We start from the raw sequence: 13,834 nt of genomic DNA on the forward strand, positions 1-13,834 counted from the left end.
AGAACTTTTTGGAAGCAGCACCTCGTGGAGGCAGAGAGAGACTGAGAGAATTTCTGGGGGTCACTTTGAATTGCCCTGGACTTTTGAGACCTGCCCCCTGAGCTGCCAAGGACTGAGGAGACATGGCTGTTTTGCTGGTACTTTGTCTGTCTGTTTTGATGTTGTTTTGCCAGATTTGTCCACTGGTGAAAGACAGTCCTTTTGTTTAAGAAGTCCTGGAACCTGACTGCTGGCTAAGAGATCCTGAGACTGTCCTGCAGACAGAGTGAATACTATCCACTGGTGAAGGACAGTGCTGTTGTTGCAGGGGTCTGGGAACCTTTCTGTTGGTTCAGAAGCCCTGAAGAAGGATTTTCTTGTTGTATGTTTACAGAAATCCTGGGAGAGGGTTTTGCTAATGTTTTCAGGGGTTCTAGGACTGTTCTACAGACAGAGGATGAATTAATGAAGGGACTGGCAATGTATCTTGTGGCCTTGCTAAGCCTTGTCTCCCCAGGAACTAAGACCTCCATTTGGGTATTAAGTGCTTTGCTTAAACTTGATGTAACTCTGGGGTAGATTCAATTGTGATCCAGGGGTGGGGAACCTTTGACCTTTTTGTGCTCTGTGATTGAACAAATGAAGGTACTTTACTTATGTTTGGAAACTAATCTCCATTTGAGAAGAGGGGTTTTGTGATGGGCTAAATGAAGGTACAGCCTAGGGGTGGAGTAGTATTTAGAACAGGGACTTTGTAATTGATTGAATGAATGGAAGGTCCTGGGGCGGGGTAGTACTTGGAGATTATTTAATCACCCTTGGTAAATGCTGTATTTTGAATGATGTCATGTTTTGACCTTCTCTGTTCTTAATTTGCCACTGAATAAAATGGAGAGCACCTATGCTGGTATTTTGAACCTTGGGAAGTTGCCTTTCCTTGGCATTACATTACAACATGTTAGAATAGGTGACTTGGATTGCAGCTGCCAGTTGGACCCACCCCTTCAAATACCAAAGGAAGTTCCAGAAGTTTTACTCTTTTTCAAAATTCCCTTTGTCCAGCATTATATTCTGCTTATTTTTTAACCTATTGTGTCCTGATTTTGATCCAAATATAAAGTAGACTAGGGTTAGCTGAAAATATTTAAAAAAAAAATTAAATTAACGTGGTGATCCCAGACTCTGTCAGAAATTTTCCTAACTGAGCTATTAAGATTGTACTAATAACATTTTTGTCTGATTTTTGTGGCTTAAGACAGTAGAAAAAGGAACTATGTAGACGTGAGGGTCATTGTATGACCCCCTAGGCTAAAACTGAGCAAGTAATTATAACAGACCATGGTTGCTTAAATCTCCAGCCCCACTTATAAGAAAGAAATGGGGTAGGGTGAAGACAGCTGAAACCTGGGTAAAGTTCACTTCCACCCATTCCAGAAGAGAGGTAGTAGAAAGAATCAAGTACTAGCACCATTTGTTGGTGCTACACTTGGTAAGTTTCATACCTATGGGATAGACTTTGTTGAAGTGAGTGGGATCTCAAGAGAGATACTCAAACTATTAAGCAATCAACTGATTGATCACTGAACATTTATTATGTGCCTACTATGTACCAACCACAGTGCTAAGCATTAGAGATAACAAAAAGAGACAAAAGATAGCCCCTTCTCTCAAAAAGCTTGCAGTCTATCTAGGATTTATCTGCATGCATGATGATAGCAGAACCATGGGAACTAATGAAATCACCAAAAACAGTACAGAGAGTGAAGAAAAAGGGGATCATTAGAACAATATACATAAGAGTTTTGGAATCCGGTCCTTCTTAGAAGTTAGGAACAAAGTCAAGAGGAGAGAGATGTCTGAGTAGATGGGGGCAAAGGTCAAATAAAAGTATAGAAATCAAGAATTCTAATTTAGCTTCTAGCAGGTGATATTTGGAACTCTCTCGGCTTCTTTTGCATCAGCAACTTTTTGATGACACTTAAAAATAGCAACCTGCTTTAAGAAAGATCAACTGCTTGACAATTAGGAAGATATATGACTTGAGCCAAGTAACTCTGACACTATGGGGCTCAGTTTCCTTGCCTGAAAAATAAGGGGTCAGGTGTTTTTCTATATCCCATGATTCTATCAAATGAGGTTAAGGAAACAGTCATGGCATGGGTTTAGAAAAGAGAGAAGAAAACAGAAGCATCATCTATCAAAAAAAAGTTTGCAAACTTATGTCATCATAGTATTTCATGTGCAAATGAATATTAGATACAGTCTAATCCTTTCACTTCATGACAATGACGATGATAGTGCTCATATTTCACTTTAAGGTTTGCAAAGCATTTTACAATTATTACCTCATTTTATCCTCACAACAACCCTGGGAGGTAGATGATATTATTATTCTTGTTGTAGCATGAGGAAATTGAGGCAGACAGACTTGCCTAAGGTCACATAGCTAGTAAGTGTCTAAAGCTATATTTGAACTCAGCATTTCTTTACTCCAAGTACAATGCTTTATCTAGGGCAGCTCCACCTGGGAAAAATCTAGCTGAAGTAATATGTCCAAAGTAAATGATAGAGCATGGACTCAAAGCCTTGCCCTCTTCTCTCTGTATTTACTGTATCAATCAGTGTCCCTTGTTTGTTTATCTTTTTGGAGAGACAGACTCACTTTCTCAGTTTTCCTCACTTTCTCAAATATCTTTCATGAGAATAAGATAAAAAATAGTCTTCTACAGATGTTGAAAAGATAAATACCAAAACATCAATTTTATTAACAAATAACACTATTTAAAAACAGAGCCAACTGTGAGGCTTAACCTTGCTTTTGGTATATAAATGCAATGAAATCTGCTTAAAGAGTTTATCCATGATTACACTGTCTTTTGATGTTTGATTGTAGGTTGTCTCCTAGGAAGATTTCACTATATAAAATTGTCACAAGAAATTAGGGATTTTAAATAAAAAGACATTCTTCTTTTTAATCAGATACATATTTTTGAAGAAAATAAGGTGAGGAAAGGATTTTCCCCTTCTCTTTTAATATTTCAAAGTATTCTTGATTTTTACCTCCCAAAAGGAAAAAAAAAAAATCAGAAGTATCAATAATGTGGTTTTGCCATTTCTGAAAGCAGGTAATATTTATATGCCCTCGAAATGTTGTTATTTAAAATGCTATAGCTGTGGAGGTGCTAGTGATATTAATTTAGAGGGTGAATCATAATGTGTAAAATTTAGACTAATAGTTATTGACTCGACTCCTAAGTATTGTCGTTAAAGGCATAAAGAGTCCTTTGAAGTGTTCGTTAGCTATTTTGTATTGATAGAGCAGTTTTTACTATATAAGCTCACTAATCATTCAGATGATTTTTTTATACTTTACGTTTTCTTTTCACTGCTTTCACTGTATAACATGCTAAAGTGTGATAGTTAATTATTTTGCATATTTTATATACTTCACTATTTATTTTTTATTTCATTAGTCACTTAACAAACACAAATAACTTCTGCTTTTTGTATTAGGAGATTAAAGTATGAGTTTGCTGTGGCCAAAAAATCATCCAGGATTAGTGATGAAACATTTCTCCTTCTTATCCTATAATCCTTCTCCTCTAGCTTTTCTCCACCATATCACAATTTAAGGATTTATTATTTTTTTCCATGAAAAGGAAGAGAAAAAAAGTACATGCTCTTATGAGGTGCTTCTCTACACCCGCTTCCCCATTAGAACAAGTTGAGTTTTGGAATTTTAGATTTCAGAATGAAAAATGTATCTTTCTTGAGTAGTAGTTCATTTCTATGCATGTGTTCTCCTTGGGCTTCCCTATGACTAAGCTCAAATCCCTATCCCTACAACCAAGTTAGTATTCACTTATGAATGAGTCTTCTTGCTTTACATTTCTGGTCATATACCCCACTATTCCTACCTAATTTATACATAAGGATGAAGTCAGCTTATATGAATTATTTCCCCAAGGCATGTTTTAGTAGTTCGTCTCATTTATGGGAGAGTCATTTCAAGGCTGCCAGAAATTTTTATTCTTGGTGATGTCTCAAGTACATGTCCTCATTTAAGAACTTTGACTCCTTTACCTACATTTTTGTTTGAAATGTTTCCATTTGACAACTATCAACTCATTGAATATTGAAGTGCTTTTTGAATAAACTAGCAAAAATTGAAAGGAAACATTTCAGGGGTGGGTACTGTACTCACAATGCATGACAGTGGCTAACTGAATCTAACTGAATTTGTTGCCTATTGAGTTCTAAATCCTATAATTTCCCTGTGATGATTAAATTGAAAGTACTGCAAAATATAACATTATTGTTACAGAACAGTCTGCTATACAATGTTAGTCTTATTTTTAACAAGTGACTGCCTAGGGAGATTTTTCTCATTTAGAAAAAAGAAGTCACACATTCTATAGGTTACATGTATGGGGCTTTTTTTTTACTCAGAAATAATGGTATGGACCCTTTTTCTCATGTGAACATTTGTAGAGCTTTTACCAATTAGTGTAATATTACCTGAAACCCAGAAAACAGGATTTCATATGTGTGTGTGTGTGTGTGTGAAGAGGCACATTTATAAGAAAAAAAATTACTGTCTAACATTTAGGCTTGTGCCATAGTGAAATAGTTTGCTAACATGGGAAGGGGGAGTAGTTCTTGGTCATTAGAGATCTTCAAGGAAAGACTAGGTGGCCATTTGTTCTATACATTAAAGAGGCTTCTGGTTCTTTTATGGCATAGACTAAATGGTCTTTAAGATCCCTTCCAAATCCAATACTCTTTTATTCTGTGACCATAAGAATTTTAGTGTCTTCCCCGCTATGCCCTCTAAGATCCACCCTTTTAAGCATATCTAAATGAATTTGTATAAACACTAAATTAATAATTAATATTAGCTTTTACTAAGTGTCTATATGCCAGACATTATGCCAAGCACTTCATATACAAAAAGTGGCAAAAGACATTCCTACCCTCAAGGAGCTTACAGTCAAATGGGAACATTAATACTAGTTTGGAATGGTTTGGCATAGTTATTATTTCTCTGGAGAGTTGATCTTGATTTAATTGTAAATGTCCTTGTGAGGACAGAGGCAAACTCTGTGGAAGGTAAGTTCAGTAACACCTGTTCTGTTGTAACTAGTGTTCTGTAATGAAGGTGACTTCACAATTTTAAAAAAAATGGAGAAATTAAACCACAAATGCAGTTTTGCCTCAATTTTCTCTTTTATTTTCACAGTCTACAGAAATATACAAAAATTCCTAATACAAACAGCAGAACAGTGCCTTTTTATACACATACATATACACATTTTACTCACATAAACTATACACACACAAACACACACACACACAGAGAAAATGATGACTTTATTGATGCTGAAAGAAAAAGAACTGGATGGATGTCTGCTTGTATAAACACTGAAAACAGTGGCATAGCAGCTGTCTGACTAGGGCACTCTTGGCTCCATGGCTCCATTCTAATCTAGTCACACAGATTGCTTGACCCTCCACTATTTCTTGCTTCTCTTAGACACAAATTTAAAGACTAGCTAATTGGAAAGTTACACAGTTAGCATTTTCTGAGGTCCATTCTTGGCATGACTCTTGGTGCTGTGACAATTAAGAAGCCCACACACTTTCTCTCCCTCTTACCTGCTAGTTCTATTTTAAGAATATAACCTCTTGTTGAAAGACAAAGCTAATGTAAACAGGGCTAGTCGCTTTGCCTTTTCTGAATGATTATTGATCACAGGCAGTCAATGCTGTAGTGTCAGTAGGAGCAAAGTACTTTCCTGATTCTATAAACCACCTTCTCTTTTTTTTTTCTTCATTGAATATGTTTGCTAACTCTTCATCTATACCATGCTGGAAAATTTTAAAAATGAATCAACCAGGGCCGGCTAAGTGGCCCAGTGAATAGAGCACTGGCCCTGGAGTCAGGGGAATCTGAGTTCAAATGTGGCCTCAGACACTTGACACAGTTACTAGCTGTGTGACTTTGGGCAAGTCACTTAACCCCAACTGCCCTTCAAAAAAAAAAAAGCAAAAAAAAAATGAATCAACCCTGTAAACTGATGCTTGGGGCAACTAGGTGATACAGTGGATAGAGCATTGGGCCTGGAATCAAGAAGACCTGAGTCCAAATGTGGCTTCTCACTTAGCAGTGTGACCCTGGACAAGTCACTTAATCCTGTTTGCCTCAGTTTCCTCATCTGTAAAATAAGCCATAAAATGACTGTATTATCTTTACCAAGAAAACTCCAAATGGGGTTATGAAGAATCTAATGCGATTGCAATGACTAAACCACAGAAGTTGCTGTTTGGAATATCTTTTTAAAAATCTGTTCTCTGTTTCTGTCCTATAATCTACATTCCACATTCCAAATGTGAATGATAGGTCTTCATCTTTGGAACTGTGGTGCTTTTGTGCACCAACTAGCAGTTGACTAAGGGTTTTGCTGGAATGAATATCTAAATTAAATATCAGAGCATTTTGTGTTTGTGTATCCCCCTTTTCCCCTTATCTCCCTATTCTCCCTCTATTTTGTTTTTAACTATGAATGACACAGACTGTGACTTTATTCATTCTAGGGCTTCTTCATATTTCTAGAGTGGTTCCTTTACAAGGTACCTGTATATAGTCTAAAGGGAACACTTCTTTTTGCCTGTAAGATCTATTTGGAAATATTTCTATCTTCCTGAGCTACTCCTTCCTTCTAGTACAAGAAACACCCAAATCACCTCTTCCCTGAAAGTGCATTTCATACATCTCCATCTTTGTGATAGCACTGAAGTCATTATGTAGCAGTTGGCTCTGATACGCTTGCACAGACACAAATTGAGTCCGACAGGACTGATGTCTCCTGGACTTTGCTGTCATTTGAAATGCTGGCATGAGGATGGTAGCAATGAAAGGCAGGGAGGAGAGGGGAAAAGAGCTGATGGCTGCACACTTTGCCTATGAAGACTTTTTAGATTTTTATCTTTTGATTTAACTGTGAATGACTCCAAGTAATTTTACAGTAGAGATTGATAAGAATAGTCAATTCAGCGTAGCTCATCAGTTAGTGTTCCCTAAAAGACCGTGAACCCTATATTAGAGTTTAAAACTTGCTTCTTATTACCCTAAAATCTATATAAAACTATCTGGTGGAATGATAATTAGATTGACTTTTCCTCCCTTTCTCTTTTATTCTTCATATATGCTACTCATGCACAGTAATGAAATTGATATTGCCCCCCCCCCCTTCTTGTTGTGCTTGATAAGCTCAAGCAAAGAATTTGTCTTGCAGTTATTTTTAAGACCCAAGTTGTTTCAGTGATTTGGCCAATTTTGGACATCTTTAGTGTCCCTTGTTGCAAATTACTTTTATGTATTAAATGTTCCAATATGACAAGATTAGAGGAGTCAAACTTTTGTTTTCAAACATTCTTGTTAAACATGCTTATTCCCAAATTCTTCCTGGAGTGAGGAAATTAGAAAAAGTCATGTCAAATGTAAAAATAAAGGACAAGAATTGATTCTAGAATCCTTGGTTCTGTGATAATGGTTCTATTCACCCAAGTTCAGGTTTTTCTTATCTTTAGAACTGGTTTCCCTGCCTGTAGTCTTTGACCTCTTTATTCTATCCTTAGAAACCCATGAGATGAATAATTTTCTACTTGATAGTTCTGATCCTGTTGTACTCAGTACCCTTCAAAGTCATCCCATTGCTAGCTGAATAGAAATCCAGGCTACTTAGCCTGTCGCTAAGGCACCTCATCATATACTCCTAATCCATTTGTCTTGATTTACAACCATTTGTTGTTCATTCATTTCAGTTGTGTCTGACTCTCTGTGACCCAGTTTTGAGGTTTTCATAGCAGAGATACTGAAGTGGTTTGCTTTTTCCTTCTCCAACTCATTTTATAGGTGAAGAACTGAGGCAAACAGGGTTTTAAGTGACTTGCCCAGGGTCAGACAGCTAGTAAGTATCTGAGGCCAGATTTGAACTAATGAAAATAAATCTTCCTGATTCCAAAATAAGTACTCTAGGCATTGAGCCATCTAGCTACCCTTCCTGCTGTGGACAGAAGCCTTCATTTATTTCTTTATTTTCGTTCTCATTCTTACAAGTAAAAGTAAAATGGGGAAGTGAAAGGAGTATTGGTTTGAAACCAGAAGACTCAGATTGTAATCTTGACTCTCTGGGACAAGTAGATCCACCTCTCAAGGACTCAGTTTACCCCATCTATAAAATGAGGGGATTGGATTAGATGGTTTCGCTCCCTCTTGTAGCTGCTCTAGCATTATATATATCCCTTATTTCTCAGTGCTTGTTACATACCATTTCATTTTCTCTTAATTTCTCTGTGATTCATCTCACCCATTAAACTATGTTTTCCTTGATCATAGGTACAGTGTCTTAGAATCACTATTCTATACCTGGAAGGGACCTCAGAACCCTTCTAGTCCAACTCCATTTTAGAGGGAGTTTGGTTTTTCCAGTGTTACTGTGGTAGTAAAGTGTTAGCAGTGGAATTTGAATCCAGGTCTTCTAATAATGAATTGTTGCTCTCCATGCCAGCTAGCATAGTCCTTTGTAGACTCTTTCAACAAATGGAAGAGTGAATGAATGAATGGTAATCATTGTTATGAGGAAAATATTTTTTTAAAAAACACAAAGAATTTTGCCTAGTAGACTTAAAAATCTTAAATCATAAATGTTCCGGAGCTTTTACTTTTGCCATAGAGATGTCCTTGGGTTTTATATGACTTTTTCTAAAAGAACCTTGAGCTCTGATGGTAGATTTTCATAATGTCCAGTCAAGGAATGTTTGCCTCGTTGTCTGTAGACCAGCCTAGCTAAGTTCAGATAGGTATTGTTAAAAGGTTGGCCAGCAGATGAATGTCTTTTTGTGGCCCCAGCAGTTCATTGCAACAGGGCATAGAGAGTTTGCCTTCTCTATCAGTAGAGGGAGTATCCACTTGGAAAAGTTAATTCAGAAAGGTCATGCTAACTATTATTTTGACATATGGAAGCCAAACTAGACTTAAATGTTGATGTGTCTGCAGGGAAAAAGCCAAATGTACCATTTTAAAAAATTCAACCTTCTCCCATTTAGCCTGAGAAGTTGAATTAGCCCTGTCATTTCACCTAGTGCCAAGAACGCAGCTTCCATTATGTTGTCAATAATAGACTTTTATTCTGCACAGTGGAACTTCTTTAGAATCCCTCTTATATAGCATTGGTGTGTTTCATTCTACTGATGTATTCAAGTAATGTTTCATTAAAAGTGACAGTTTATTCTCATGGTTTATTGCCCCAAAGGTGGCATTGAGCAGGGGAGAATGAAATCCGAGGAAGTTGACTTCAGATTGGCCTGAAAATGGGACAAGTTGGTCTTTGGCGCTGACATTTAGCCACTCGTGAATAAAGTGGACCTAAGGATTTCCTTCCTAATGTAGATGGATTGTGGTTACGATTTATCATGTTTTCACAATGCTTTGTTTATCTCATTGTGATTGTGATGGAAAAGTTAAAAAAAGAAAAAGCAGACATCTAACCCTTTTTTTTCTTCTTTTCTCTCTGTCTTTTCTGTTTCTGTTCCTTTGCAGGCTCTGAAAGCCCATCAGCTGAAATTTCAGACCGGACAGACTCGCAGTGGCTTCTGGGCCCGTGAGAACGAGGCTGCCAAGGCTTGCTGGTGCCAAGCTGCAGAATGATTCACGTAGCCAGGCCAGTGGTGGTACTCCTGTACTTTGTCCTCTATGCTGAGGCTGAGAGTAAGTGCCATTTCTGCCATTGTATATGGGAGATGTCACCATAATGAGTAGTTTTGTTTTCATTTGGCACTAGGATTCAGGTCTCTGAATAAGTTTCCTTTGGAGTAAATTTTGAGACACTGTGGGATCCTCCTTGGCTCTCAGCCAGTATTTGAAAGGGATTATTTACATGACTTCCTTGCCATTTCCCCCCTCTTAATGTCCCCTTTCTCATGCATTGAACTGATCCTACTGTGTTTTATTTACTTCTTACCAGACTGTGGATAAAGACAATATGAGGAGAATGATATCCCCCAAAGGGAGGTTAACCATTCAGTGATTCTAAGTAGCAACCCATCATTCAGGCCCATTAGAAACTTCTTTGTGTGTGGGTTTTTTTTTATTATTTCTAAGTTTGGGAAAATGCACAATATCATGTTGAGTCCAATTAAACTTCCAAGCCCCTAGTAACTGTCACAGCAGCTGTTCTAATGTATTATTTCCGACAGCTGTCGTGGAGTACAGTGGCCAAACAGATCAAGCGGAACTGACAACTTTGTGGTTCAGTGAAATGTGTGTGTGTGTTTGTGTGTACATGTGTGTTTGTGTGTAAAAAAGAGAGAAAGAAATGCACTTTTGTTTATAGAAATTGGTGGCATATAGACACTGAGGCTTTGATTACTGCACTCATTTTATGAAACTATAGGGTTTTGCTCAATTAGCTTGCCAATTAATGAGAAGATAATATCTTCTTTTTAATTAGGAAATCATTAGGTCTACCTTGTTTACACGTGTTTCTTTTCCCAGCTGTCCTATGGCCTTTTGGAAGAGATAGCACAGAAACGAGCAAATTTCACTTGCTTGTAGTTGTTGACAGGGTTGGTTTCTTGCTAGTGGTTCCATTCCCATGATTGCCAGCCTTTCTCTTTGGGAGTCCCTTGCTGCTGTTAAGAGGAAAAACATCTGCAGTCATTAGTTTCCCTCCCCTGCCCCCAACTGACTATTTCAGTGAGATTAAGTCAGATCACGTTAAGGATGTCTCCTACTCAAGGGCTCTGTGTCATGTTGGCTCTTATATATTAACTGCATTCTGACAAAAAGACCCCCAAAACAGCCCATTTTCTCATTTAAGTAAAGGGCTCTATTTTTTCCACATAATCTTTCACGGGGGTGAATGAGAGAATACATACATAGAACATATGTATCTGTAGCATACCAAGGGTTAATAATGCGTGGGCTTTTCTCCAGGCTGTTAATGACCAGCTGGGAGAGTTGTGTCTAAGGTGAAGCCAAGGACGGTTTAACACTTTAGCCAGCAAATAATTAACTGGGAAAAGACCCAAACATGGGGCATTCTTGTTCTTTCAAAACATAGTTTATGTCTTACTTGCTTTTAAAGTTAAAATCTAAATTTAGTTAATGAAAAAATAACATTTTGGAGTAGAGCATATTGCTTCCACTTTGTAAAGACTAGTCTTCACTTTGGGCAGAATAAAAAGTAAAGTTGTTTTGTATTTCCATTGTCAGAAAGCATCTAGGCATTTACTTGAAATGAGCTTTTGTTTCATTAGGTCTCAGTCCTTTTTACTTTGCAGATATACAGACAGGCAGGCAGACAGACACACATACTTTCATACGTATAAGCACTCTTCATTCTGACTTCCTGACTGGAGGAAAGGGCAGTCTGACTCTAACGCTGTTACATCTCCTTTCAAGACTGTAGTTAAAAAAAAAAACAAACAAACTTTGAAAGCAACTCTCTACAGAGCAGCTTATCTTTGTCATTTCCCTTCATTTATAATATAGCACAGCACTTCCAAAGAAATAACAAAAGTATCTTGTTAGTACATTTTGGTTATGTCAAGGTAATAATGTTGATGCTGTTTGAATTTCAAGAATTTGTGCTATTTTTTTCTTTTTGGAGTGGCAATTGGGGTTAAGTGACTTGCCAAAGGTCACAGGGCTAGTCTGAAGCCAGATTTTAACTCAGGTCCTCCTGACTCCAGGGCCAGTGCTCTATTCACTGCACCACCTAGCCGCCCCAGAATTTATGCTATTTTTACATTTAACTCTAGCTGGAATATAACCTATTTTGCTTCTTTTATCCTATCAATGCAATTACATTAATGAATCAAGGTTTGAGAATATGAAATAATTGTTTCTTCTTCATATATATATATATACATATATATATATGAGTGTGTATTCATATATATGCAGGTGTATATATCACATGTATACACATAAATATAAATATATGTGTTTTTGTCTATCACATATGTGTATATATATTATCCTAGTTTTTAGTATGTATCCTACTGTGTATATTTACATATTAATAGTGTGTGTATATACCCACACACATATAATCCTGGCAATGAAATCACTGAAATATCTTCTTTTTTACATAATTCTTCATTGAACTAGAAAGAATAGTCAGGATACTGCTGTAAGATACCTCTGTAAAAAAGGTTACACTAGATGGTCTTGAATGTGTCTTCCAGCTCTAAATCCATGATTTTATAATATTATAATTTTCTCCAGAGCATGTGAGTAATCAATAAAAGATGGTAAGCAGAAGGAGCTAGGGCATTCATTTCTTTTTTTTTTTTTTACTTTTTTTGCTTTTTGGAGGGCAGTTGGGGTCAAGTGACTTACCCAAAGTCACAAGGCTGGTAAGTGTCTGAGGCTGGATTCGAACTCAGGTCCTCCTGAGTTCCTTGTGCCACCTAATCACCCCAACGGCATGCATTTCTACCAGTATGAGTGGGATCAGAGTTAATTCTGCAGAGTGAATAAATTTATGATTAAGACTAATCATTTCCAACATATTTTGACCCTTTATCATTTATCATCAGACTTGGAAATGAGAAAGAATGAGGATTAGGAAATATTTTCTTTTTTGTAATGGCTTATGCCATTTAACATGCTCATCTTCAAGCATGGACCAATTTACCTATGGAACGTTTATATCTTATTAAAAATGCCTTTCTGAAATTATTATTTGAGCTCATGGGTATATTTTCAAAACACTTAATTATTCTTAAATAGGTAATTTGCTGTGCTTAATATAGCAATTTAGTAAGATTCCCTTTGGCAATATTCATACCTGAAAGAAAAAAATTTATTGGTTACTTTAACCATTAGGAATATGTTTATTTAGAGCTTCCTTCTTTATTAGTTTTTTTTAAAGCAATGCTTTTTAATGCCCAATTCCCTTGAGCTTCCTTGACTATGAAGTAAAACAGAGTCAAAAACCTTCGATTTTAAGCCCTTAAATTAGCAATGTCCTCCTGTCTGTAATGACAAAAATGCTTTAGCTATTTTTGTGATCCTCTCATTCAGCTTCTGATTTTCTGGTCAAATTCTGAATTAACTGATCCCTGGCAGAGGAGTAACCACCTTGTAACTTTTAAGAGTACACAACAAAACAAGAAATATGTATGTCCCACATAATTGGGTATGGTGCACTATACATTACTGTCTTTTGTTTTTGTTTTGCATCTGTCCTTTTTACTAAGAAGGTAACACATTTTTTTTTATCTTTGACTTCTTTGTGTGGCAAGGTACTAAAGAGAAGGGAGAATACCCAAAGTGTTTACAAGATGTTCTTGGAAGCCAGTTACTGCATTCCTTGTGGTGTGAGAACACTTAAGATTCCACTGCCATGTGATTGCCTCTTTTCCCTCCCTCCAGGTCACCAGCTGCTTGCTCTACCCTCCCTCCACCTAGTTACTATTTATAGGGTCACTTTTGACCACTTCAACTTTGGTTTGTTTCTGAGGCTTACCTCTTCCTGCCTGTGTTTACATGGCTCAGTCCACCATAAAAGTGACAAGCCACCAGCTACTGTTAATTGAAGGATAGGGCTGCTGTGTGAGGAGAGATGACACAAATGCATGTGATTGATTAGCAAATCTCCTTCCCAGCAACTTCTAGGTTTAATCTGGGGTTCAGAAATATATTTTTATAACTATTTCAGTAAAATTGTTTGTTTTTTTCATGGGATCCTAGGTATTTTTAATATATTAGAAAACTTTATTCTTAGAGGAAGTTCATAAAGAGCCTGGTATACCAGGCTGACAAAATACCATCTCCCCCCCCCCC

General features: G+C 37.0%; 1 protein-coding gene across 15 annotated transcripts in view; it reads left to right on the plus strand.

Annotated features, from left to right (window-relative positions):
- PTPRD (protein tyrosine phosphatase receptor type D) overlaps positions 1–13,834 on the plus strand; it is a 2,782,277-nt gene that overhangs the window by 2,280,109 nt on the left and 488,334 nt on the right. For all 15 annotated transcript variants that reach the window (XM_069090737.1, XM_069090735.1, XM_069090734.1 and 12 more), the window contains one exon: positions 9,581–9,748. In XM_069090737.1, the coding sequence (XP_068946838.1) occupies positions 9,685–9,748 (64 nt within the window). In that variant the 5' untranslated portion in view covers positions 9,581–9,684. The remainder of the gene's footprint in view (positions 1–9,580; positions 9,749–13,834) is intronic.

Source organism: Petaurus breviceps, unplaced genomic scaffold (assembly GCF_028583685.1).
Source record: "Petaurus breviceps papuanus isolate PSGF00001 unplaced genomic scaffold, PetGlider_PUasm1.0 187, whole genome shotgun sequence".
Classification (NCBI taxonomy): Eukaryota; Metazoa; Chordata; class Mammalia; order Diprotodontia; family Petauridae; genus Petaurus; species Petaurus breviceps.